The 26,260-nt window shown below is 36.4% G+C and overlaps 1 protein-coding gene across 2 annotated transcripts in view; it reads left to right on the forward strand.

The window, feature by feature from the left end:
- Positions 1-26,260, forward strand: part of LOC149571461 (R3H domain protein) — a 46,206-nt gene that overhangs the window by 17,408 nt on the left and 2,538 nt on the right. For both annotated transcript variants that reach the window (XM_089812976.1, XM_089812977.1), the window contains exons 4-7: positions 12,434-12,483; positions 13,236-13,344; positions 18,939-19,045; positions 19,187-19,345. In XM_089812976.1, the coding sequence (XP_089669102.1) occupies positions 12,434-12,483; positions 13,236-13,344; positions 18,939-19,045; positions 19,187-19,345 (425 nt within the window). The remainder of the gene's footprint in view (positions 1-12,433; positions 12,484-13,235; positions 13,345-18,938; positions 19,046-19,186; positions 19,346-26,260) is intronic.

Raw genomic sequence — 26,260 nt, forward strand, 5'->3', positions numbered from 1 at the left:
GAGGCCATAGAGTACGTTCACCAATTTGAGTACCTGATAAGCTTTACCCATAACCTTGATTCTAGGAGGTTGCATTGTGTAAACCTCTTCATGTAACTCACCATTTAAGAAGGTAGTCTTCACGTCAATTTGATGGACTTTCAAGCTATACTAAGTTGTCATAGCAAGGACTGACCTAATGATGATCATCTTTGCTGTTTGAGCAAAGCTCTCCTCATAATCAATTCCTTCACACTGAGAGAAGCCTTTGGCAACAAGACGAGTCTTGTGCTTATCTAAACTACCTTCATCCTTGTATTTAACTTTGTAGAACCATTTGCGTCAGATGGGTTTCTTCCTTGGAGGAAGATCTGACAGAAAAGTGTTATTTTTCAACAGACTACGATTCTCAATTTTCACAGCTTCTTCCCACTCAGGTATCCCTTTCACCTCTATGTATGTTTGAGGCTCATACATTCTCTGAATGTTGACCATGAGAGCAGAATTGACAGAATTAGGTGGATTGTTCTTCCATCAAGCAGTTCTACCCTTGATGAGCTCATCATAATGAAGACTGCCAATCGTCTTATTCCACCATTTAGGCTGGTGAGTTGAAGTGTGAACATTTTTAGCTGGAGGTGCAACAAGATCAGGTTCATCAAACAGAAGATCAGATGAATACCGAGGAAAATCTGGTGGTGTACTTGCATGTCCACGCGATCCTGCTGGAGAAGGAACTGGCAGAGGGGAACAATTGGAGCCTTCCCATCAGGTGGACCTAATGGAAGACGAACACCCAAGTCTTGAGCCTTGAGAGGCTAATCCTCTAAATCCATAACGAGAGGAGAGAGATGAAAGAGCCCTTGTTCCTCATCAAAGACCATAACGACTGAAGATGAGACGATTTGTCTTGCATCAACCAATCGGTAGGGTTTGTGATGATCAGTATAACCAGTTAGCATGAGTTACCAGGGCCCTCCGAGGGTATCTAGTTTTTAAAAGTTTTAAATATAAGACTGCTTCAACTCCTTGCTTCAAGACTGCATTTAAAAGTTCAAAACACTAGAAGACATGCATTAATACCAAAGCCCTTGAGGGTATTGCTGTGGTTAGAAGGGTCTGGTATCACTGCAGAACTGAAACATTACCATCCTTGGTATCCATCATCATTAGCAACGCTGCATTTACAGGGTCCGGGTCGCACAATAGGCACTTGCTTTGCCCACGACTGGATGTATTTAGTGCCTGTTGTAGGCGTCTCATCAATACCAACAGGCTGGGTGAATTTTGCATTAACCCTGGACGTTAGTTTACTGCAAAATTGCAGATGCCCACCTGGGCGATTCCTTAGCAGTGACAGCAATTGGATGGCACCCAAACTACTGCACTTAGTGGGGTTTTAATCAGAATCTCAAGCACTCATACTTTGCTCATAGGTGCAAGAATATTTGAACAACCCAGACAATTTTTGTTTAAGACATTTCAGGTAGCCTATGCACACAGATTGAGCATTAGTTGCAGCTTAAATATCATTCTTGGGGCGGCCATGATCAACTGAGATTTGCGGCTAGATTCTGGGAGTCGAATTTTGGAATGGGGAAATTGAAACTTGGCATTGTTTCCTTGCTTGAGTACTGCTCACACTTTGTTTGCGTTTCCTTTTTGTAAATTGAGTGTCATCCTTTAAGCAAATTCTGCTGTAAGTTTACCAGTTTATAGATGTAATTTTTGTAGAGCAATTGCTTTGGCAACAATTTTGAAATCGATCTCAGAAATTTAGTGAGTACTGTTACATTGAGTGTTCCAGCTTAACTGGGATTGTGAATTTCATCTGCAAACAATAGACTATACATCTTTAGCTTCAGATTAAATTTATTTGGGTAGTTGGCATCGAGGTGATTGTTTTAACTCTGATGTTTTATTGAGGATTTGGAAAGACAAGGAAGTTGCAATTTGTAAGCACCCATAATTCTTATTCCTTCAGTTAATTGGTGTTGGCCCGGTGAGGGTAATTACAATGGTATCAAAACGGTTTCTTGCCATCCTATGGTGTAGGAAAAAAATATTAATTATGATCTGCTGTTGTAATTGGAGTGATCAACACTCGCTTTTATTCCAGCTATGGATAGATATGGGAACCACCGGTATAGTCAATAAAATAGCAAGAGGACAAATGTCTTGAGGGAGAGTATGGAAAGACTTAAACTACATCAGAAAAGTTTGGAGGCAAGATTGTCGGATCTGGTGACAGTAGCTGGGGCAGCGAGGTACATGGTTTCCATTTTTAGTAGTCCAACACCGAGAATGCAAGGAAGAAGACTTAAGTTTTCCTCGGTAGGCGATCATGATGTGGATGAGCCTGTTTTCAGTATGGCAGCCACTAGTACTATTCTTAGTTATGGTGATGGACTTATTACACATCTGCATGTGGATGCGTTAGTGTCATTGGTGAATAACAACACTACAGCTTCAGAGGTTTGAGGACTCCAGAGTTGATGTTGTGAATAGTGTGGGGGTAGTTGAGGTAGTTGTTACCACTGATTGATTAGATTCTCTCGAGGGAGTTGTTTTTGGAGACTCTGCGAAGAGTGTGAGAACTAGGATATATGACAACTGGTGTAGTGTTGATTCCGTGCAGGATAGCACCCTTCTCAAGTGAGTTAGATGAGGACATGGAGCTATCCAACTATGGTACTTGTGATCTAGGTGTTACAACGGAGTCAACTGATGTAGATTTATGCTCCAACATTATTGATTCACAACATGACATTGAGTCATCTATGTAGAGTTAGGTGACATTGGTGGGGGCTTTGTTAGGAATGTGGACACCATTGTTATAAGTACCTTTGATGATTTGTTGAGGATGGTACAAGATGCAGTGTGTCTGGTATTTCTTACCAGATAATTGGTGATGACTTAGAGTTGTTGGATAGTGATGGGTACCAGGAGTGTGGTTTATGGGGATTAACTGTCGAGAGGGGAACAAAGACGTGTGAGGAGTTCGATATAGCTAGGGCTTCCACTTCTTCAAAGGAGGTATCGATAGAGGTACCTAGTGGCAGTACCTTGGTTGTGGATGTGTGCGAGGACGGTGACATGCACAAGGTTAGCGATCTTGCAGGGAGCAATTCGGATTTAGTTTCCTATCACAGTGCAGTTAGTGGGGGAAAGTGTTTAAATAGGAGTTAGGGGTCACCAAGGCATCAGGTGACTAGCTAGTTGAAGGTGAGTGATAGTGACATCTTCTTGAGCATTATGATGTTATTCAGCAGATGTTAGCTGCATCTGGTTGGGGTGCTCCCATGACAGATGAGCATGGTGGTAGTTGCCTTTCTCGGGTCTAATTTAACATTCAACATACTCAAGGAATATAGTTACTATTTCGTTTCATAGGAAGACGGTTATATCATTCATGTTCATGTGAATAAGATTTACTGTTAAAATCCATTAAACAAAATTTTTTAACTAAATACTTGAAGTACCATCAAATTAAGTTACTACAGAAATTAAAAACCACATGCCTCGAAAAGCTGAGTTCGAATCAAACTAGGAATGCTTCTGTAACCACCGGGGTTAGTCTACAAATACACTATAACAATTTCATATGACAACTATCATCTAAAAACCGCTATCAAATTAAATACTTCTAATTATTTTAAATTAGGGCATCACATACCACCGTATCAATTAGGGCATTGTTTACTATCGGTTCATTTAGGGCTTTTGATACCGCTATCTCACTTAGGGCTTCCAATACCACGGATTCATTTTAGGGCTTCCGCGGCCATGGATTCAGCTAGGGTTTCCAACACCACTATATCATTTAAGGTTCCAGCTATCACCCAAGCAATTAGGGCTTCGGATTTCTTTTCCTTCCAATTACTTATCTGTGACAGTTTCTCAAGACTAGATAAATACTTATATTCAATATTCATATATATGAAAGTAAAATGATGATAACAATGAAATACTTCAATCTAATCTTACCTCCTCATAAATAAATAAAAATGATAATACCTGTTTTTGATAATCAATTGAATGCATGGCTTATCTCTGTTTGACGCATATCCGACATCTTGAGAGAGGTGAAACAATGTCAAGGGCTTTACCACCCAACCTCGGACCACAATATATCCCCACACGATCTCTGACGAGAAAGGCCCTCCCTACCCGGAATTGACAGGGGCCATCTTACCATCCACTGGGCTTCCTGATAATTTAGCTTACCACACGGCTTGGTAGCAGGAGATCACAATAATGAGAATAAGCATGAGCTATTAATTAATTCATATTAAATGGTAAGTATTGAATTGTCATAACTGATACTAGTTCATATTAGTGGTGATCCCTTTCTCACACCTCAACACCCATCTCCTCGGTTACACAGCCGGGTGAGTCCCAAGTACCCAGAATTCTCAGAATAGGCGGCTCTAACAATCATTCAAGAAGATTGCATACAATTATTATTTCACATTCTGTGATTATATTCTTTTAAGATCACAAAATTGACATCATACTTCCTGGATGAAACATGCATAAGCTATAGAAATGTTTTAAGTATCATTTTTATGAATACTGATGTCAACCTCATTTTCGTTGGTTCTCTTCACCACATACTGGCATTCACCTGGTGAATTTCTAGGTTCTTTATCTCATTCTTAGTTATTTATTCTTATATCAGGATGTAACTGATTTTATCTGGGATGATATCTTTCTTAAAATAATTCAGAGAAATTTAAACATATTCAGATATATATTCAAAAGAGAACTCAGACCAGTATGTAAATAATTGCAGTGAATATCACGAATGACAATCAGCAGACTTGATAATCTTAATAAGGAAAAAGAAAGATGACATGCTTTATACACCAATCACTGACATATTGTTTCTATGGAGACGACAAAAATAGACTTTTCACTAAATGGATGGCAACTTAAATCAGAATATGGAAGGCAACAGTCCTATTATCTGTATTACGTTTTTCAAATAGAAATGACACTGTAAGAGAGATGATACACTTGATATTGAAACAGAGACGCAGCATCCTATGCTATTTTTATGAAACCTGATACACATAGATGTCTGCTAAAGGAGCAATTTCATCTTTATTACCAACCAGGAAAGGAATGAAAAACGGTTTGTGGAAAGTATTAGAATTCTTACATGACTATGCCTGATTAATTAAATAGCTTGGTATGTTGGATGAGTTCGCCAACCTTAGCTGAGACCCGTGGCTAGACCATTCAGCCGTATGCACAATATATCCGTTTTCGGGATTGTCTCTGCAAGATAAGTTGATTGCTAATAGGGAGGGTTCGAATGTTTGAAAGGCTTGCAAGCCGTGAGCAGGGATGAATGCTGGTAGCAAGAATGAAATGTCGATATACATTGATGATTCATAAAAAAAAGATACGGCCAAACCTTTTGGTTTCCATCCGTTACAAGATCATATTCCATGGCTTCAATATAAGAGACGAACAATGGCTTTCCGACTCCCATTGGTTATAAAGAAAGCCCCTCGAATGACTACATGAATACATCAAAAATTCAAATCTAAAGAAAAGTTGGAAAAATTCAAATTGCCAAATGTTATCATTTAAAAGCAAATAATATTAAATTGGAAGAATAGAGTTGGAAAGTTATAATTCGAGAATTATAATAATTTATTATAATTCTAAAGTTATTAAAATCTTATATGTACAAGCAACATTACTTTATTAATTAAATTATAATGGTGCCAAATCATTGTTATAATTAAATGAACATTTATAAACAATTAAAAATACTACGACAAAAGATAATTTAAAGCACTTTAAGATACGTTTTATATTTTAATTCAATTATTTTATTTAAATTATTTATTTAAATAACTCAAGCAATTCCACAGGTGTATCCTGTGTCAAATCGCTAGGTCCTTTACCCATCTGCCAGTGATGGTGATGCCTTGTCGAAATATTTTCTGACAATGCTTCCACCCCTTCAACATGCTCCCTACAAGGAATTTCTTTGTAATTAAATTATAAATTATAAATAATCATACCAATTAGCCTTTCATCTTAATTCCATGAATTCGCGATTAACGATCAACTAACATGTCATCTACACTTGAAATCATAACGACTAACTATCTTACCATTTCACCAGATTATATCAAATTAAACTGCCAACTGACTTCATGTAAACCTCAACAACTATTTTTCAAGCTAGGTCAAAAATTGGGATGTAATAATTACCTTCTTGAGTGGGAGAGTACTTGTTATGAGACATTGTTAGGGAAAGAGGAGGTTGTTGAGCTCACCCTTGAGCTTGAGGTGACTGTGGGCTCTCCTCAATATAATTAGTTGGCTTTCTAGGAGCCATAGTCACGGTTGGACAAGGTTATCGTGGAGTTGGAGCGTGCTTAGTCCACACCAACCCCAGACCCAGTCCAACTTCATATAGTAGTGATCGGTGGTGAGTTTACTTCCACGAGTAGGGAGGATGGATGTGGTGATGAGGTAGATATATCCGTCCCTAATATGTGTGTAGTGGGTATAGAGGAAATGAGAGCATTGGTGGAGGACTGCAGAGTGATTCCTATTGTTCCAAGTTCCTTAGTGGTTAGCATGATAGTGGTGGACATTGTCGAAGGTATGTGTGCTAGTTTCTGACACCATTCCTTCTTCCTCATATGACTTTGGTAGGTTACCATCAAATTTGGGACAAGCTCTCATGGGGATTTGTTTCCTTCTACCGAAAGCAAATCTATTATTTCATCTCATAAAGCTGATAGCATTAGAAAGTTAGTAGTGCCATGATTTCAGAGGGTTTAGCTGTGGATTGTAGGGTCGCTTGGATGCTTCCTCGTATAATTTCTATTGCACAGATTTGCTAATGGAGTATCTAGTGGAGAGTTCAAATCATGCAGAGCGTCAGAGGGTATTCTCATCCGAGGCTCTTATGGTATTTGGCGATTGGTGGAAAAGATTGTAGAGACCTTGGCTACAATGTTTCCCCACAGGGATTTTGTGGTTGGGATTGCTGAGAGGGTTACCTAGGATCCTACCTGACCAGCTATTCGGAGTTAGAGATTGTAGCCATCTCTTGATTCTCAGTTTGATACGGATGGGCCTTTGACAGAGTTCGGAGCTTTTCATCGGCATTACACAGTGAGGAGTGCTCATTATTTCACTTTTGACCCACACGTAGAGGATTTGGTTTTATGCAGGAGTGGGTTGACTCCATTTCCATGCCATCCATTTTGGGATGGATTAGCGTTGTCTAGTTGCAAGTTAGATCCTTGCAGTATCGACACACCCAAGATAACTCAACAAAGGATGGAGTTGGTGGTAGTGTTTTAGGTACCTATGGTTGTTACCATCTTCGTAGTACAATTGGGTGTAAGTCTCGGTTATATTGGGATTCTGGTGTTGACAAAGTTGGTGCTTCAGTTGGGTTGAGTTTCGATGAGTTGTTTATTTCATCAACACCTATAGTTAGTTTGTGGATGATTTTGTTATTGATATTAGTTATTTGGGTGTTGGTGCTACTAGAGTTAGTTATGTGCGAGACAGTTATTAAACAGTTTTACCCTTGGGATCCAGGTGGATTGTTATGTTTGTTTTGCTCTAGGATTGCTTCGGGACAAGCAATCTTAAGGAGGGAGGATTGTAATCTCCCCATTTTTAGTAAGCTCCTACATTTGGCTTGGTCAGTTCATCGTGGCAACCCTCGTGAGTTGATAGAGGGATTTGAGGGTCTCAGTTGTGGACTTGCTATTTTTAGTAAGTCATTTTTGGTAGTGCAGTTGGTCATCATTTGCATTGGATGGAGCTATTTATTGATGAGTTCATATTTATTAATAAATTAATAAGGTTTCATTATTATTAAGGCACTTTATGTTATTTCGTGTTATAAAATGGTATTGTGTAGGTGAAGCTTCTTAAGTGAAAAGTGTGAAGAAGAAGCTGAGTGCCAAATTGTGTTATGAATATGAGCCCATTTGTGAGAGAAAATATTCAATTTTTCTATTTGCTTTTTGATTGTCTCTTGTGAGGGTTTTGAGTTTGTGTATTCAACTCCATTGCTGAAGTATGGTGGTGTTGATCTAAGAGTTGGGATCTGGTGTTTCGTCTTACTGTATTGACTGTGGCTGAGGAACAAATATCCATTGGTGAATTTGGTGTCTTCTCTACTGTATTTGTTGTTGCTTGGGGGACTTATCAGCCGAGAGTGAATTGCAATTATCATTTTGCATATTTGGGAGTTTGGGAAAAGACTATATGTGGGCACTATATGGAGAAATTCCTTGGTTAAGATTACCAAAGTCCTTTGACGGCATCCCTGCAGTTAGAAGGGCCTGATATCACTGCAAAACTGAAATGATACCATCCTTGGTATCCATCATCATTAGCAACGCTGCATTTACACAGTCGGGGTTGCACAATAGGCACTTGCTTTTCCTGTGATTGGATGTATTTAGTGCCTGTCGTAGGCGTCTCATCAATACCACCAGCCCAGGTGAAATTTGCATTAACCCTGGACATTAGTTTGCTGCAAAATCTTGGGCAAATCCTTTGCAGCGACAGCAATTTGATGTCGCCCAAACTACTGCACTTAGTGGTGTTTTAATCAGAATCTCAAGCGCCCATATTTTGCTAATAGGCATAGGAATACTTGAACAACCTGGAGGATTTTTTGTTTAAGACATAGAGTGCTATTACATTGAATGTTCCAGCTTTACTATGATTGTGAATTTCATCTGCAAACAATAGACTATACATCTTTAGCTTCAGATTAAATTTATTTGGGTAGCTGGCATCAGAGGTAATTGTTTTAACTCTGTAATATTTTAATTGAGGACATGGAAAGACAAGGAAGTTGCAGTTTGTAAGCACCCATAATTCTTATTCCTTCAGTTAGTTAGTGTGATCTTGGTGAGGGTTATTTCATTATGGTTGAGGCTCATAGTTGGTGGTACTTTAACAACTAATCATTCACACATCTATGACCTCTTGCGATCAATTTTTTTATCACAAGTAAGTTAATCAAAATATTTTTTAATCTTTTAAGTTTAAAATTTGGAACTTTTAACTTTGAAAACCTTAACTTTTTAAAAGAGGTTGCTAGTTCATCTGCATCAAGGAATCAGAGTACACTCTTCCATCCACTTAGCAAAGCACAATCAACTACAGAAAAGAAACACAGAGAACTTGGTGTGTGTGCACCCAACTTGAAATCCTTACATACAAACAAAGTAGCTACAAAGAAAGGGACACAGAGAAGTGTGATATCAATCTAGAAGATATTGACTTGGATGCTTCCACTACCCACTTTGCTGCATTTGATGTTGACGATGATTATGAACCAACTAGTGAGCATGAGAGTGCTAGTGATAGGGCTAATGCTAATAGAGAAGAGGGCACAAGGAAATAGGATATCGACTACATTCAAAAAAGGAAGAAAACTTGTTGTATATGCACTCAAACTTGAAGCTCAGTACACAAACAAAGTGGTTACAAAGAAGGGGACACAATGAAGTGGGATATTGAGCTAGAGCTTTTTGAGTCGGATGTTTCTACTACTGACTTTGCTTCGCTTGCTGATGGTGGGGATTATGAACCAGCTAGCGAGCACGAGAGTTCTATTGCTAGTGGTAGTGGCATTGTTTTTGGTGGTTATCTCTACCTATATCTAATATGGACGGTGATTAATATTTTTGGTGGCTTGTATGATATTTGATCAATGATGACTGATTATTGACATTTAACATTACTATTTTCAACTTTATATGTCAAGACATTCGAGAATATTTGACTACTAATATGGCGTTGTATTTTGCTATGTTATTTGATGACTAATATGGTGATGTATCTTGATCTTAAATACTACTCCAAATATGAATGTATTAATTTTTTTAAAATGTGTTTGAATAGACGAACTTAGCCCCTTCTTTTTTTTTGGACCAAGTTCGAACTAGTGCTAGGATTGGTAACCTTGCTTAAAAAATGGACACAACTCAATAATTGAAAAGAACTAGCTATTCCATTTAGTAAGTATGTACCATAAATGCATTGATGTTGCATTTATAGTGTATAGGGGGAAAATGATTTGTTACCGTATGCAAGATGAAGGGTGAAAACCAAGATTCACCTCGTTTGTGGGCCCGATTAACACAAGATAAAGTGTTAATTTATAACCTAATGCAAAAGGGTAAATTGCTTGGGATTACTTCTCCCTCACCTCCATAGAGGGTTATATGAAGATAGATATGCAATGTAAAAATTGAATGCAAAGGAATGGAAATATATATTAAAAAAGGAAAGAGGAGAAGACTTGCCTTAAGGGATACAAATTTGTAAATTGGCTGTCAAATGGTGTCGGAGATGACTGAAACTTGAAATCTAGACTTGAAACAACAAGAATTACAAAACTTAGAAATCGTTCGGCTCCAGGTCAGAGTTAACTTTTAGGGGTGGTGTCAATCTAGAACTGGGTCAATTTGCAGGGGTGGGGGATGTAGTGCATCCCTAACCTTTTGTGTCTGATCACAAAACAAATTTCGGATCTCTGAAGTTATGCGGAAATGGTATCTGAGTTTGTGCTCTGTTTTGTTTTTCGAGATTTGTAACTTGCGAGAAAAATGGTTTTGTTTTGTTGAAGGGGGGTTTGCCTTGTTCAAACCCCAGTTTAGGAATTAACTTTGAAATTGAAATTGAAATTGAAATAGAGATGCTAGGAAGTAGTGGAATAAGATCGAACATGAAGCAATGTAAATCTATGGATATGCTTTTGAATTTAGAATGTAATCAAGTATATTGATGCAGTAACCTCTACTCAACTTCAAAAACCATAGAAAAAGAAATCAAAGCAAATCAAAACCTTCATGAATGAATGTGCTTGAAATTTGCCGTAGAAATTTATGTAGATCTTGAAGAGATGAATGTAGAAGATGTAACAAAGGATCTTGAGTGTATGAAGGGAGACCTTGAATGTTCAAAATGCTATGAAAGACCTTGCATAAACTCCTTAACTTGCACGAGTGCTTGAAGCCTTGATCTTCAATGGAGAGCTTGCTTGAACACCTAGAATGCTTGAATGCTTGATTGTTTGATGTGCGTGGATGGAGATGGAATCGTGATATGCTCAATGTGGATCATGTATATCTAAATGATGAATGAAAAATGGAGCAACTGAGTGTGCTTATAAAGGATTCAGAATAAACTTTCTCCCACCAACCAACTGGGAAAAAGAAATGATGCCTCGAATCAACCTTGACATAAGGGCCGAGAAGGGGACCCAGAATAGGTCCTGGGTAGGGATGCACTACGTCCTTGACTCAGGGCCCAGAAAGCTCCAGGATTCCCTTGGGGTTCTGGAACAGGTGCTGATTTTGGGAAATTAGGTGCAGATCTCGAGAAAAGCTTTATTTCAGTGCGGAAAAGGAATTTTCGTGATTGGAAGATGAAAAGGACACTATGTGGATAGGTCCCACCTTGAGCTTTGCGCCATAGAATACCAAGGAGGATCCATTAGATGCTACCCCAATTCCATCTAGTAGAAATAAAAAGAGATAAGAAGAAATGGGAAAAATGCAATTTACAATGAAATCTCATTAAATGGGTGCTAAACCGTCATTAAATTGAAGTGCTTCCAATTTAAGACAATACATATAGAATATTAGAAAATACTAGGAGATGAGAATGACTTCTCCAACCCCATAAATAGTTATATTTTAATAAGGAAATCTTGTGTAATTCAGTCATAGTCTGCATGTGCAGTAAATCATATGCTATTGTGACAATTGGTGTTTCTTCCCTGCTTTGTACTGATTTGACACACTTAATTTTTTAAATTTTGTATTGATGATATGCATAATTGCTTGGTTTTGTAGGTATTTTTTGCTTCCAGAAACTTTGACATCTTATCCTTAGCATGTTTTGGCTTCTATGTAATTAATTCAGTCTTACATTTGTACTGTGTATGGTAGTTATTGTCTTTCTATGAACTGCTTTTGTGCACCTTGCCAATCTCACATGGCATATGAGCCTATTGCAAAAGGCATAGCTATTTGTGAACTGGCAGTTATATTTACTCGACCTCTGCAAATATTATTTGAAGATCTTATTGGTTAAAAATTCTTTTTGAGCTCTTTATTTGTGATGTGAACATACCTGAAATGAGTTAGTCTTACAGATTAGAATTTAAAAATACCCTTTTTGTTTTCAATTATTTTCACCTAAAAAGCTCAAGTGATCTTAATCTTTGAAGTGTAATTGTAATATTTTGTTGTAAGAAACATCAATGTGAGTAGAAAAGGAGCAGAGAGTGATTCCCATATAATCAATCAATGAACAAAAGCTGGAAACTACTTTGTTCTCTGATGTTCAATAGATTAATTTTCAAATTTTAACTTGGGTTTGCCACATCTGAAGTCAAATTTGTTTCTGACATAATCTCTGTTCCCTCTGAAAGGTGGAGCTATTAAGGAGGCAGATCTTCAGCAATGGTTTATGAATGCAGATGTAAGCATCTTGTCATCGAAATTTCTTTTATAAAGAAAATTCATTTCATGATATTAGATTGCCCAATGTTAAAGAGGCCTGAAGTCAAAAGACCTATTTATTAGGTTTTGGCAGTAGAGGTCAATAATCATTCTTAGTTTCCTGTTCTGGCTATTTGTTACATTTATAATCTATAAGAAGAAAAATGATATCTTGAATTCTTTTTTAGGTTTTCTATAATGGTGGGAGCTTATTCTTGAAATGAAAATATTTAGTGAAGGTTCCTTAGCTCTTGGTTTTGACAAAATTGGTTCAGGCAGCGGTTGTTAAATTAAAATTTCTTATATTTTTGTTTTTCAAACAAATTTTAATTCGTCAAATCTCCTTGCCTTAACAGAAATTTCTGAAATCTTTTCTTGTTCTGGGCATTTATAATGGGTAAATATGTTAGTCTCAAACAATGTGATTCTAAATAATATGCCTTTTCTTAGATTATGACTTTTACTCTGATCATTGCCAAGAGAAGATTTATTTGAAATGCTATTATAATAGACAGTTTTAAAAAATGTAACATGGAGGTTCTAAAAGTTTGTACATTTTTGCCTAGACCGTTTATCTCATTTTCTGCTCTAGCATACTCATTTCCATCTTTTGCCAGTTACAACTCTTCTTTTTTTTACTTGTACTTGTACTTGTACTTGTTTCTTGATGTTATCCTTTAAATTATTCATGGACATTATAAAGTTAATCTTAGTTTTTCATTCATGTTACAGGTCAGTAACAAACACTTATGTAGGTGGCTAAATGATCGCCTCCTTTCAGAACTTGCTCCTCCAATGAGTAAAGAAGAAATAGCTGGGCTTTTTGCTCCTCCTCCCTGGGGTATAAATCTATTTTTTCCTTCATCCCATTTTATATTGGATACAGTCTGATTCTTGCATAGTTTTTTTTCAATCAGTAAAAGGCTGAAACCAAATTATTTAATTGTAATTAAGATAAATTAATTACAGTCTCTGTTTTGTGCGGCATTGGAAGGATATAACAGAGGAAAGAAAACCTCTGGTCTCGCCCTGTACTTCTGCAGGCTGGATATAAATTGAAGTTTCAGATTTGATTAATTCATCCTGGACTAGCAGGAATAAGATGAGAATCACTAATCCTCATTTACATGTCCAACACTAGAGATAAAATCTATTATATTGCACTTGTAGCTAAAAATTATCCTAACTAGGCTAACTGAGGCGTTATCCGCCTTTCACCATGCCTATATACTTAGGCTAGGTGTTACTTTAAAAATATTTAACAATAGAAATATGACCGATATTAAGTTATCTTAGGCCAAGCCTCTATGCTTGATGCCACCTCCGGACAACAATTTACCAATGAAAGTTATGGATCTATTGCCAGCTGTTAGTAGAGCAAGGATTCCCGCATCACCAACTGTTAGTATAGCTCACATTATTACTGTTCTAGAATATACATTTGAAGATCCCTGTTTCACAAACCATTGCGAAGAGAGCAAGCATGAATAGATGAAAGGAAAGAATTTGAGCATAAATCCATGTGTTTCAGCCTATAAATATGATATATATAAATATAAAAATACAGATAAAGACATATATATATATATATATATATATATATATATATATATATATATATTTCGTAAAGTTATAAGAAAGAAAACTTTGTATGTATAAAAAAGCAGATAAAGATATAAGTATGTAAGAGTATAACACTTCAATATCTTCTCATTGAGATCTATCGTGTCCTTTTGTATATTGTTCTTGGCTTCAAATATATTGCCAAAATGATCTTTATTCCATTGCTTCAATCTTCTTTTAAGGGCCTTAAGTTTTTCCATAAATACGAAGGCCTTAGAACCTTCAAACTGTTCCTCTTTCCACTATTTTTCTAGAGTTTCTATAAAATTTCCTTCCTTGAACCACATTATCTTAATTTAAAGGGAGACCTATTAGGCCTACAATCATCTTTAACAGTTAGAGACATGGGAAAAGGGTTAGAACATGAAAATGGTAAAATTAAGCATTCTAAGTTTCTACCAAACGTGAGTAAATTGCCTTTGAAGTAGAGTCGATCTAGCTTCTCCGCTATATGACTAAAACCCAGTCTCCTGTCAATCCAAGTATAGGAGCCATTATTTGATTTAATCTCCATTAATTCGTGCCAGAGTAATGAGAATTGGAATCGGTAAGGTCAAATCGAATTGCAAATCGGCCATGAATCAGAATCAAATTGGCTATGAATCAGCAAATTAAAAAAACCCTTGAAATTTAGAGATTTTAACAATTTAAAATTTATTTCATGCACCCTTTATTGAATTTAACTTAAACAAACTATAACATCATCAAATAGAATCTAACATACATAAACAAGGAACATAAATGATAAATCCATCACATATGTAAAATATAAAATTTAGCTTAAGTAAATAGAAATCATAGGATCATAATGAGTCACGACATAGATATATAGAATTATAAATGTATGTAAGATGAAGATTCATGAAACATATGTCTATCTGTAAACAAAATGAAAAGACAAGTCTATCTGCTTTAGCTTTAGCTCAAGTCTATCTCTCACTTTTCCTTTTTTTTTTTTGTTGTACTCAACAAATAGAAGGCCTTTTAGAGTTCTAAGAAAGAGAAATGTGAAAAAAAATCATTAAAAAAATTGTATTTTTAAAAATGTTTTTAAGTTGCCCAATTAAGCTGCCCGATTTTTCCAGCCGATTCATGGCGATTCATGTCAACAAATCATCAATTCGATTCACAAAAAACCGCTTAGCTTGAATCAAACCATTGAATCATGCGAATTGCATGAATCACCGCAATTCTTGTTACTATGACTTGTGCCTAAACACCCAATCTTTAAACTCAGATATGGTTTGAGACTCTTTGACTGTACCTCCTGATTTTTCTTTAAGGTTGAGGATCACATTGAAATCACCTCCTATTATAAAGTTCTGATCTGGGAAAGCTTCAAACAGATCCCCTACTTCTTTGCACATTATTCTCTTCTCTTAAAGGGGAATGGGTCCATACATGTTAATCATAATAAAGTTCAGGCTACTTTTGATACTTCCAACATTCCCACACATCCAAAACTCCTCATTTCTATACCTTTCAAAGGATATTGGTCTAGGACTCCATTCTATACCTAGTCCCACAAAAGCCCCTAGGGCTGGTTCCCTTGCAAAACCTAGATCCCTAACTTCCATCCTCGCTCCTTTAGTTCCTCATTACCTAGTTTGGTTTCCTATACCATAAAGATATCTGCCTTGGAGGTTCCAATACAATGCTTAAGGAGGCACTATTTGTTAGGGGTATTGATGCCCCTAACATTCCATGCCATAAGCCTCATGGCTCAATGTGAAGGTACTTCCCCTTCCTTGCATATAGAGTAGTAATCTTTGCTTGGCCTGATGACTGCGCATCCTCTTTCCTAAGCTCACTTATTGACTTTCTACCACACCTTTTATTGACCTTGGCGTGGTCTGCCTGATCATTCACCTTTCCATTATGAATAAGACCCAACTATCTATTATCGACTATTGCAATAGTTGTATTTAGAGCTAATTCCATCTTATTTCCTTCTATTTCCTCCTCATTAAGAGCATCAGCAACCTTTGGTAGCATTTCTTGACTCTTATATTGGTTCCCTTCCAATATCAAAGCAAGCCCTAGAAAGTCTCCCAACTCCTCCAACTCCATTTCTATGTTATTAATTTCCAATGCTTCTTCTCCTTCCACTTCCTTTTCTGCCATACAAATTACCTTCTCAGCATCTTGCCTCTCATTAATACTAATTAAGATCGAATCCAATGCCATTTAAATTGCACCCTTCCATTCTCAATGTTTCCTAACTCCTACGTTACCACTCCCTTCATATCTTTTGTTTGATGGAGAATCTTGTCCAAGGATTTTTTGCATTCATTAATGTTGATTTCAAGCTCTTGGTCTCCTACCAATGTATCAGATGATGAGGGCTTCTAACTATCCTTGCTCAATGTCTTATTAATGCTACTAGGTCTACTACAATCCCCTACTTTCAAACCATTGTCTCCTTTAGCCTGTTGACCCTAAGAGGTTTCTGTTGGATCTGAAACCAAACCTTGAACTATTTTCATATCTCTGTTATTGGCTAAATTCTCCAGCCCTACCGCTTCCACATTATCTTTTGCTTCCTCCTTTCCTATATCCAAAATCATGGTATCCTTCTTGCAACCTTTGTTTTGGCTCCCCTCAATCTCACCTTCCTCTTTCTCTTCAACTACTGCTATTACAGTAGGTGTTTTGTCTATAATGGTGAAACCACCTTGATTCTAATCTTAACCTCCCTAGTATGAGAGTAATTCCCTGAATGAATTGATTCCTCCTCATCATCTACCTCCGATAGCTTGAGAATTCTTTGATAAAAGTCCATTTTAATAATGAAAGTGGATTCTTTAGCTCTTAATTCTATTGGGCTAAGCGTTTTGATGTAACTATCTATTTGAACAATAATAACACTATTTGCTGTAGCATACCCCTCATCTAAGAAACCTACATATTCACATAACTTATTATTATCCATCTTCCTGATAGTTTCTTTATTTTGCAATTCGAGTGGCAGATCAGGAACCGTAATCGATCTATCTACCTTCAATGACTTAAGTTCAGCAGGATTAAAATTTGGTTGCCAATCAAAAAAAGAGAGGATAACTCGTAAAACAAGGAGAGTCATTCATGATTTCAACTTTTTGCTGCAACAATCTACAGAAAGGAAATTATCGGAAAGGTTACCTATACCTACCCTCTTCTTGAAAGCTTTCTTGAACCAATCGACTATTTGTTCTACTGGGATTTCCACTCTGCACCAACTTGCAAAAATGCCAAATGTTTTACCTAGCTCATGGATTCTTTCAACCAAACCATCCTGGATTTCCAACACCATCCTACCCTCTTGGTTAGGGTTTTGATTTTTCTGCTGTAATGCCATGTTTTGCCTTAGTTTCCCAGGCTCTAACTACTTCAAGGGTTGAATGTTCGTTGGTTTTGACATGCTCTCAAATTCCCTTTTTGGTTAGGGGTTTGCCTTTTATTGGTACGTGTTAAGCTGGTTTGGGGAATCGGTTTTAGGGAATCTCTCTCTGTTTGCTGTGGAACATTGGATCTATTGTAGCTTGGGAGATTTGATTTGAGGGGGTAAAGGTAGGATTTCTTTGAACCTTGTTTCATGCTGATCTACCCAACCCCATCCTTTCTGCTTTCACAGACCTCCTGGGTTTTAACGTTTTCCACTCCAATTCTTCTACAAGTCAAGGAAGGGGAGCCCAGTTCCCCCTATTGATAGCAGAGATTTCATAATGGACATATTTGGTGTGTTTGAAAAATTCCTGCTGCCTTGCAATTTTTATCGTTTTGCAGTCATAGAATACATAGCCATCTTTTTTCGAAGCGGAAAACTCAGTTCCAGGTCCATGGTTTGAATTGCACACCTGTTTCTCAAGAAATTCCTTCACAAACTACAGCTTTTCTCAACGACTTTCTTATTCTCATGTTTTGCAGCTAAAACGGCTCAGATGTTTGCCTCAGTTTTTTATTTTTTTCTGCCGTGAGTGTAGCCTGTGTATGATAAGTGTTTTACTCTGCTTGTTTTTAGACGTTTCTGTTTAATATCTTTCAACAGAATAAAATTAGACCTGAAGAGGAATCGGGGCTCTGCCTTTTTTAAAATTACACAAGTTTCTTCTTTGGAATCACATACTTTTGCATATCTCTTTCTCAAATTTTACCTGAGCCAAAGTATCCAACCGAAATATGAACCAAGGTAGCTGCCCTTCAAGGAGAATTTCACTACCCAAGAATGACAAATCACTACTCCTTTAGACTTAATTTGGATGCAGGATTGTTGCTGGTGAAGGAACGGTTCACTGGCAACTGGAAGGGAGCTTACTGCCTTTTCAAGGAGAATTCAGGTGTCCAACTGAGGGTCCCAATTAATGGACAGACAGGAGGATATATGCTGCCCCTTCGCAATAAAATCACTACTGAACTTGGTCTATTTTGTTATAAACAAAGATGGATTCACTAGCCTAAGAGGCCTACAATTTACTGCCTGGAGGATCAAATTCGCTGGCTGAGTAATACTATCATATTAACTATATTTGTTATATTTGACTATTTATTTAATGAAATTTATTTAGTTTAATAGATTTCTGATTCTTTGCATAGTCGTTGAAGTTAATTTGGGCTTTTTATGGAAACATATCTATCAGTATGCTGAGAAATATATGGATATAAATCAAGTGATCCCAAGGTTATTTGCTGTTAGAAAAACATACTAGTGATGGGGGAGAGATATAATAATGTGAGCTGATTTAAAATTTGTTACATCTAGATTCATGTTGTATCTAATTGTTATAGTGTTATTGGATGCTATTGAATTTTCTTATTTGTCATTTTATCTTTCAGGAGAAAGGACCTTGACACCATTTGAACGAATCACTGGAGCAGGTGATGATTTTCTCCAAGATATGGCTGCTTGGGAGCCTTTTCGAAATGTGGACATGGATAAAGAGGCATGTGATACTGATCATGTTATAATAAGTACCAGTAGAGTAGGTTCCATTGGATGATTGATGGCTGTATGAACCTTTAGTGTTATTCTCATCAATTCCTATACTGCTTCCCGACATGAACCTCTAGGTTATGTTTGACAGTTGCAGATGCTCATGTCTACATCGAAGCCCCACTCAAAAGGGGCAAAGAATCAAACTTCAGAGAGAATAGCTGCAATACAATCCTGGCAGTTGGTTGAACGACGCTCACGAGAGGCGCTACGGCGCAACTTTGATTCACCTCTTGTTGAAGCTTTGGAGGTATGTTGGAAGATTCTTTTAAACCATATTGATTCATTACTTATTCTTCATGCATCTTTATTTTACTTTGATTGTCTGGTACCCCAGAAATTCTTATGAGCATTTTGTCCACTCTTAACTCTTAAACGAGATCTATCATTCTGAATAATTCCTCCTTAATTTTGGACCCAAATGCATATGGATGGTTCTTTTGGAACTGAATCCTGGTTTGCCCCCTGCACACCCTGAGTCCAGGTCAGGTTTGGATTCCAGATTGATCTGGGCCAGGATTCTGTCAGGGTACACTGTTTCCTCTGTGGGTTTGTCTGGGATGAATTCAGGCTAACCCATAATGGATTTTGCAAGACCAAAATGAATCTGTTGCAGTTTGGCAAGCTTCTTTATTTTTTAGCTTTTTTTGAAGTGATAGCTAAGATTGAAATCAGTGCTAAAATCAAGAAACAGGCAATAAATAGTTTAGCCTATTCTTATTTGGCCTTTTGCTCAGCCCACATCCCTACTGTTTCCTTCAACTGCAATGATGATATTATGGTAAATTAATGAATGTATTAGTAAACAGAGATCATAAATTATCTATATATACAAGTATACACAAGAATGTTTCTATAATGAACAAAGAGAGAAATAGGAACATTCTGAAGAGAAAGAGAAAGTTTCCACGTTGAACAGAGAGAGAATATGGAAACATAGAAGAGGAGTGACCATTGGAAATAGAAGTAAATCTATGGGAGAGAGAAAGAGAGAGATTTAACTGCGATACCCTCCCTTAATCTAACTTCAAAACAAAAACATTTTCAAGGGAATCCACTCTATATGTTTTGCAATAATGGTCTGTGGTAGGACAAATGTCAATACCTAGGACAAGTGGCAATACCTAGCACAAGCACCTCAAGGCGATGATACTCGAAGATCATCATCATTCTCTGCTTCCAGGTGTTGTAGCTCCTTCCGTTGAATCACTCACTGCCTTCAAAGAGAAGATTGGTGAGAGATGCCATGGCACGTTTTTAATGCAAAAAAAATGAATATCTGAAAAGGCACAAACTTCAAGGTAGATTGATGGAAGATCCAGAAAAAAATGAAAGGACACAAAAGAGAGCTCAAAAGACCTAGAAAATTTCTGAAATTAGATTCTGAATCCACTGGCTCAAAAATTGAGGCATGTAAAATGATGCACCCAAAAAAAAGACCGACCTAGTTGAGATCTGCAAAAACCCACAAAAAAAATTAAAAATAGTTTTCCAAAACAATAGAGCATCTGAGTGTTTCGAAAGAAACCCTAGGCATTTTTCGAGAAACTCAAAAAATTACAGACTCGATAATAAAAAACGTGGAGAAGGAACACGTCTGCCCGGAAATCACAGATTGAGGGTTTTAAAAACTCCAGACGCTGTCATTTGAAGCAAAGAAGCAGAAATATCTCCTGAAGTACCTTCCGAAAAAAATGACGAGTTGCAGAAATGAGAGGCAGGAAACAAACAGGCAATAAACTAGTCGTTTTGGAGGGAAATCTGAACACACCTAAAAGAAAAAATCTGCAAGTCCTGCGACCAAAACAAAACCAGAATCGCGACAAAAATCGCATGGATTTGTAGAAGAAAAACTTTAGATCGCAGGTTGTCAAGCTTAAGAACGATGATTGCCAAACAAAGAACATGGGTTGTAGAGAAGTAGATGTTTGCTAGAGGAAAACAAATTCTTGCAATAGAAAAAACTTTGAACGCACCCAAGCAAAGGATGTTGAAAATCTTGAGTCGAAAACTTCACGAAGAAATTAAATATTTTCAATAACCTATTTCAAAAAGTAACTCTGAAAATTTCAATAATGAAATTATTATTTTTCAAAAAAATAGCTTTGATACCATATAAAATAATGAATGTTATACACAAGAATGTTTCTATAACGAACAAAGAGAGAGAAATAGAAACATTCTGAAGAGAGAGAAAGTTTCAATATGGAAACATAGAAGAGGAGTGACATTAGAAATAGAAGTAAATCTATGGAAGAGAGAGAAACAGAAATAGAGATATTTTAGTCTATTAGATGAATGGGTGATTGCATGACAACATTTTCGTACTTGATTGTGGCTTGAATCAGCCATTTGGCCTTTCAACCAAGCGCACTTCATTCAAATTTACATACTCATGATTGAGGAAGGAGATCCATGTATTAAACCATGGAGAATAGAGCTTGCCACGATTGCATGACAACATTTTCGTACTTGATTGTGGCTTGAATCAGCCATTTGGCCTTTCAACCAAGCACACTTCATTCAAATTTACATACTCGTGATTGAGGAAGGAGATCCATGTATTAAACCATGGAGAATAGAGCTTGCCACATTCAAACAATTAACATTTTGGTTTCTCCCGTGTTCACTTTTCTTATCTTCAAATGAGTGATAAGGTCAGGGAATAAACATCAGTAGACATTCTCGGTGTCGTTGCCTAACAGCCTTATATTTTTTACCCATTTATGTTTTTTAATAGAAATTAAAATGGACTTTAGTCACCACTATTTATAAGGTAGCAGCAATATTCATAGTACGCACCATAGGGTTTTGACATTATTACTTAAATATTGAACAATGTATATTTATTATGACATTCACGTTTGGTTAATTTATATTGAAGTAGTATTTTTTATTTTTACTCTAGTTTTGTTTATTGTATTATGCTATGTGGTACTCTGAACTTAATTCCTGCTTTTGGGCTGCAAGTATGTATATATGTATACATGCTTTTTATACATAAAACCAAAATAACTCCAACCCCATTTGGTTTATTTTGAATTCATGTACAAAACCCACAAACTTGAACCTGACCTTACATATTATGTTGTTTCAAGGTGTTGTTTCTCTTAACTACAATTAGAAGTTTTGATATTAACTCTAATGCTGGCAATGTCCTGATATTGGATTATATTGTTTGGTTAGATTACTTGGTCTACAAATAAAGCCTATAGAAGAATTTCAATTGTATGTGGACTTGGCGTTTAAGTTGAAGATGGATCTATGAGTGGAATTCAAATTGTACTTGTTCCCCAAGGCATATATATGTATTTAAAAAAAACTCAAAATAGTTGTTTTGGTTTTGATTGTACTACACCAAGGAAGGTGATGGCTACAATCTTTTCTCTTGACAGATATATGATATGTGGAATTATAGTGTTACTCACCAATGTGCAGCCATCTAACTCACACTCTTTGTTGATTAGATGTAACTTCTGAGATAAGCTTCCAGCCATTTATTTACTATCTCGATTTTCTCATTTGTCCATCAGCCGAGTCTTCCTCACCCGTCTAACTCACACTCTCTCTATCGTGAGATGTAACTTTTGAGATAACCTTCCATACATTTATTTGTTCTCTATTTCTCATCTTCCTATGGGTGGTGACTGGTGTTGGGAGTGAGACTAATTGGGAGTGAGCTCAGTCTCACTCAACTTGAATAGTTCTTACCAGAAAAGGCTTAGGAACTTGCTATCCCTGTCACTGACTATACTCCTAGGTGTTCCATGATGCATGAAGATCTCTCTAATGAACAAATTAGCTACCTGGATTGTTGTGTGTGTTGTGAAGATAGCAAAGAAATGTGCAAGTCTTGTTAAGTTGTCCACAACAACAATATGCTATTCTTATCCTATAACTTAGGTAACCCAGTGATGAAGTCCATTGTGATGCACATCTACTTTTTGTTTGGGATGAGTAGGGGCTTTAACAAACCAATTCGATAAGTATGTTCATTCTTATTGTTGGTGTGTGTGACGCTCTTGATGGTGCAATCACGGATGGAAGGACCTCAAAGAGATTTGTCCAAGCATGCAATAAGAGCAAGCTCAACGGAACCAACAAGGAAGATGAGTGAAAAAAACACAGATCAATCTTTGTTTAGTTGGAAATTCAAGTACATCGAATCATAAACATGCCTTCATAAATGCTAGGCATAACAAGCCTGATGACCCAAAAAAGTTGGTCAAATACCTTGAATTCTCTAATTTCTCATAATTGTCCTAGTGTTGATGCTTTAAAAGATCTATTAGAATGCATTATATAGGCCACATAATACATAAGTCGACCAAGAAATGGATTACATTCCCAAAGAAAGAAACATATTACCACAAATAGGACAAGCCCTAAATCATATATAACTTATTACAAAAATCATGGAAGGGTTGGCAATTCGAGATTTAGGTCCATACACAAGCCACAAACATAGAAACATGTGCCACTGACCATCGCATATTAGGATTTTCCATCACAAGATAGGAATTCATGAAAAGGTCAAGAAACTAACAAGAACATAATAATCTAATAAGAATTTGGCACAACTTGACAAATAGTTGATCAACTGAGCCGCAATCCTGGAATACTATCAACATCTAGGTCCTAAATAAGTCCCCAACTGTGCAAGATGTAACTCAAAATAAATGATGGGTCATTCGACTGATCACTTTGACTGTATAATTTGGCAAACTAAGAACAAACTATAACAAAAATGTTTTTGGTTGAAGTAATATAGCTAAGAACCCAAGACACTCTTGCATCAGACACCTAGGTTTATTGAAAACAATGAAAAGTGAGTCTCTCATTGTGATTCTTGAGAAGAATCAGAATGATCCAACTCAGCTTGAGAAATCCATGAAAAATTCTCAACTGAATCCTCAACTAGTCTGTTCTTCCATTTCACCAAATACTATATATTCCTTACCTCTAGTACTCATTCCAACTCTATTGTCCTATATCCGTTCTATCTCTTTCATTGGTTTTTTAGGATCCTACTGCTTGACATTTGATCGTCCTTTGAACTCAAATTAGGTACATGATACTCTTACAAATCTACAATATCGAATATGGGTGCTATGTCCATATCCTCTGGTGATTCAATTTCATAAGCATTCCTTGAGTCAAATTTCCTCAAGATCCTACAAGGTCCAAACTTCCTCATCCTCAACTTGCTATAAGTTCCAATAGGAAATCTTCTTTTCTCAAATGACCATAACTTCATCTCCCACTTGATAATCCTTATGTCTCCTTTTCATATCTGCATTCTCTTTATATTTTTGATTCATCTATTCGGAATGATGTCTATCCTCATGTAATGATCTCATAAGATCTGATAATTTATCTACTTTAGAATTCCTCCTCATGACTAAGATCCCTTAACTTTGTAACTCCCTTGGGATTCATACCAGTGGCAATCTCAAATGTTTCTTTTTTTGTGCTCCTATTCACTAAATTGTTATAGGCAAACTCTGCTTGTGCTAAATCAGAATCTCAAATTAGTAGGCTTATCTCCAACCAAACACTTTAACGAATTACCTTAACTTCTGTTTGCAACCTCTGTTTGTCTTATCAGCCTGGGGATGAAAAGTAGAACTAAACTTGAAATCAGTTTTCATTTTCCTCTAAATTGTCCTCCAATAATGGCCAATAAATTGTTATGGTAAAATTGATGTTGCTGTAGTTGTCTTAAACAAAAGAGATGAAAGGTCCTTTATAGATTTACAAAGACGATGTTTCTAAAATAAACAATCATGAACTAAAGATGAAAATAGAAACTACTTAATAAACTAAAGACTAACTAAGATAATGAAACATTACAATCTTCTAATACCCTCCCTTAATGGTCATTGTCTAGCAGTTGTCTTTTGGTCACAAATATGTTAAAACATTTTGCTATTGCCAAGACCCTCCTTTGCTCTGCAAAATGTTAATGACCAAGAAGCCAAAATTTGTTGAAAAAAGAACAAAGAAGGGTGCCCCCTTCTTTGGAATGCTTTGGAAAAAGAGACGAGTCTACCACTGACTCTGCCACTGAGATGAGGTTGTCACTAATCCTTCCAGAATCAGCAAAACATCTGACCAAAAATCATCACAAAACATCGAATTTGATGTTGGATAGCGAAGCTTCTCTTCCTTGGAGACAAGGCAAACACTGAGAACAACCAATAGATTTTGAGGAAAAATCGACAAACCCTCTAAACTTTGCAGATGAGCACGATGCCCCAAAACTGACTATAAAAAGCCATGATTTTTTAGGAGAAAAATAGGACAAGTTTTTATGTGAAAAATTAATCAAAACCAAACAACATAATTTGAGACATGGATTAGAGAATACAAAGCTTGGTTTTTTAGGAAAAATGGTAAAACCCAACAGATGATTTTTGAGGGAAAAACTATAAACCCACAAAGAAATCCTATGAAACTTTGCAAATTACAAAATCAGAAATTTTTTGAGGGAAAAAATTATGAAAATCCATTAGAAAAATTTTTGAATGGAAAAAAATATGAAAACCCATCAGAAATTTTTTAAGGGAAAAAATTATGAAAACCCATTAGAAAATTTTAAGGGAAAAAAATTATGAAAACTCATTAGAGAAATCTTCATGTGGCAAAATACGAGACTTTGCATGGTAAAACAGCACATGCAAATACATGCAACTTTCAAAAATCAGGGACTTTTGCCCAAACCAAGAAAAGGCCCAATGAAAATCCTCAACCAAGCTTGCGATTTTCAGCAAAAATCTTTGAAGACAAACCACACAAATCTCATAAAATACCCCTAACAATTTTTAGTTTCAAAAATTGAAAAAAAATTTTTTTAGAAAAAAATTCAGATAAAAAGAGGCCTGAAGTTTTCTTAAAAAATTCCTCAAATTTTATGAAATCCCATTGACCAACTTTGATACCATGTTATGGTAAATTGATGTTGTTGTAGTTGTATTAAACGAAGGAGATGAAAGCTCCTTTATAGATTTACAAAGACAATGTTTCTAAAAAGAACAATCATGAACTGAAGATAAAATAGAAATTACTTAATAAGCTAAAGAGTAACTGAGATGACCATTAAAGAACCATTGCAATCTTCTACTATTAACTTATAGTTTTGGTCTGAAACTAACTTCCTTGTAAT

The sequence above is a fragment of the Cupressus sempervirens genome, chromosome 2 (assembly GCF_028749045.1).
Source record: "Cupressus sempervirens isolate cs-2001-9-10 chromosome 2, ASM2874904v1, whole genome shotgun sequence".
Lineage (NCBI taxonomy): Eukaryota > Viridiplantae > Streptophyta > Pinopsida > Cupressales > Cupressaceae > Cupressus > Cupressus sempervirens.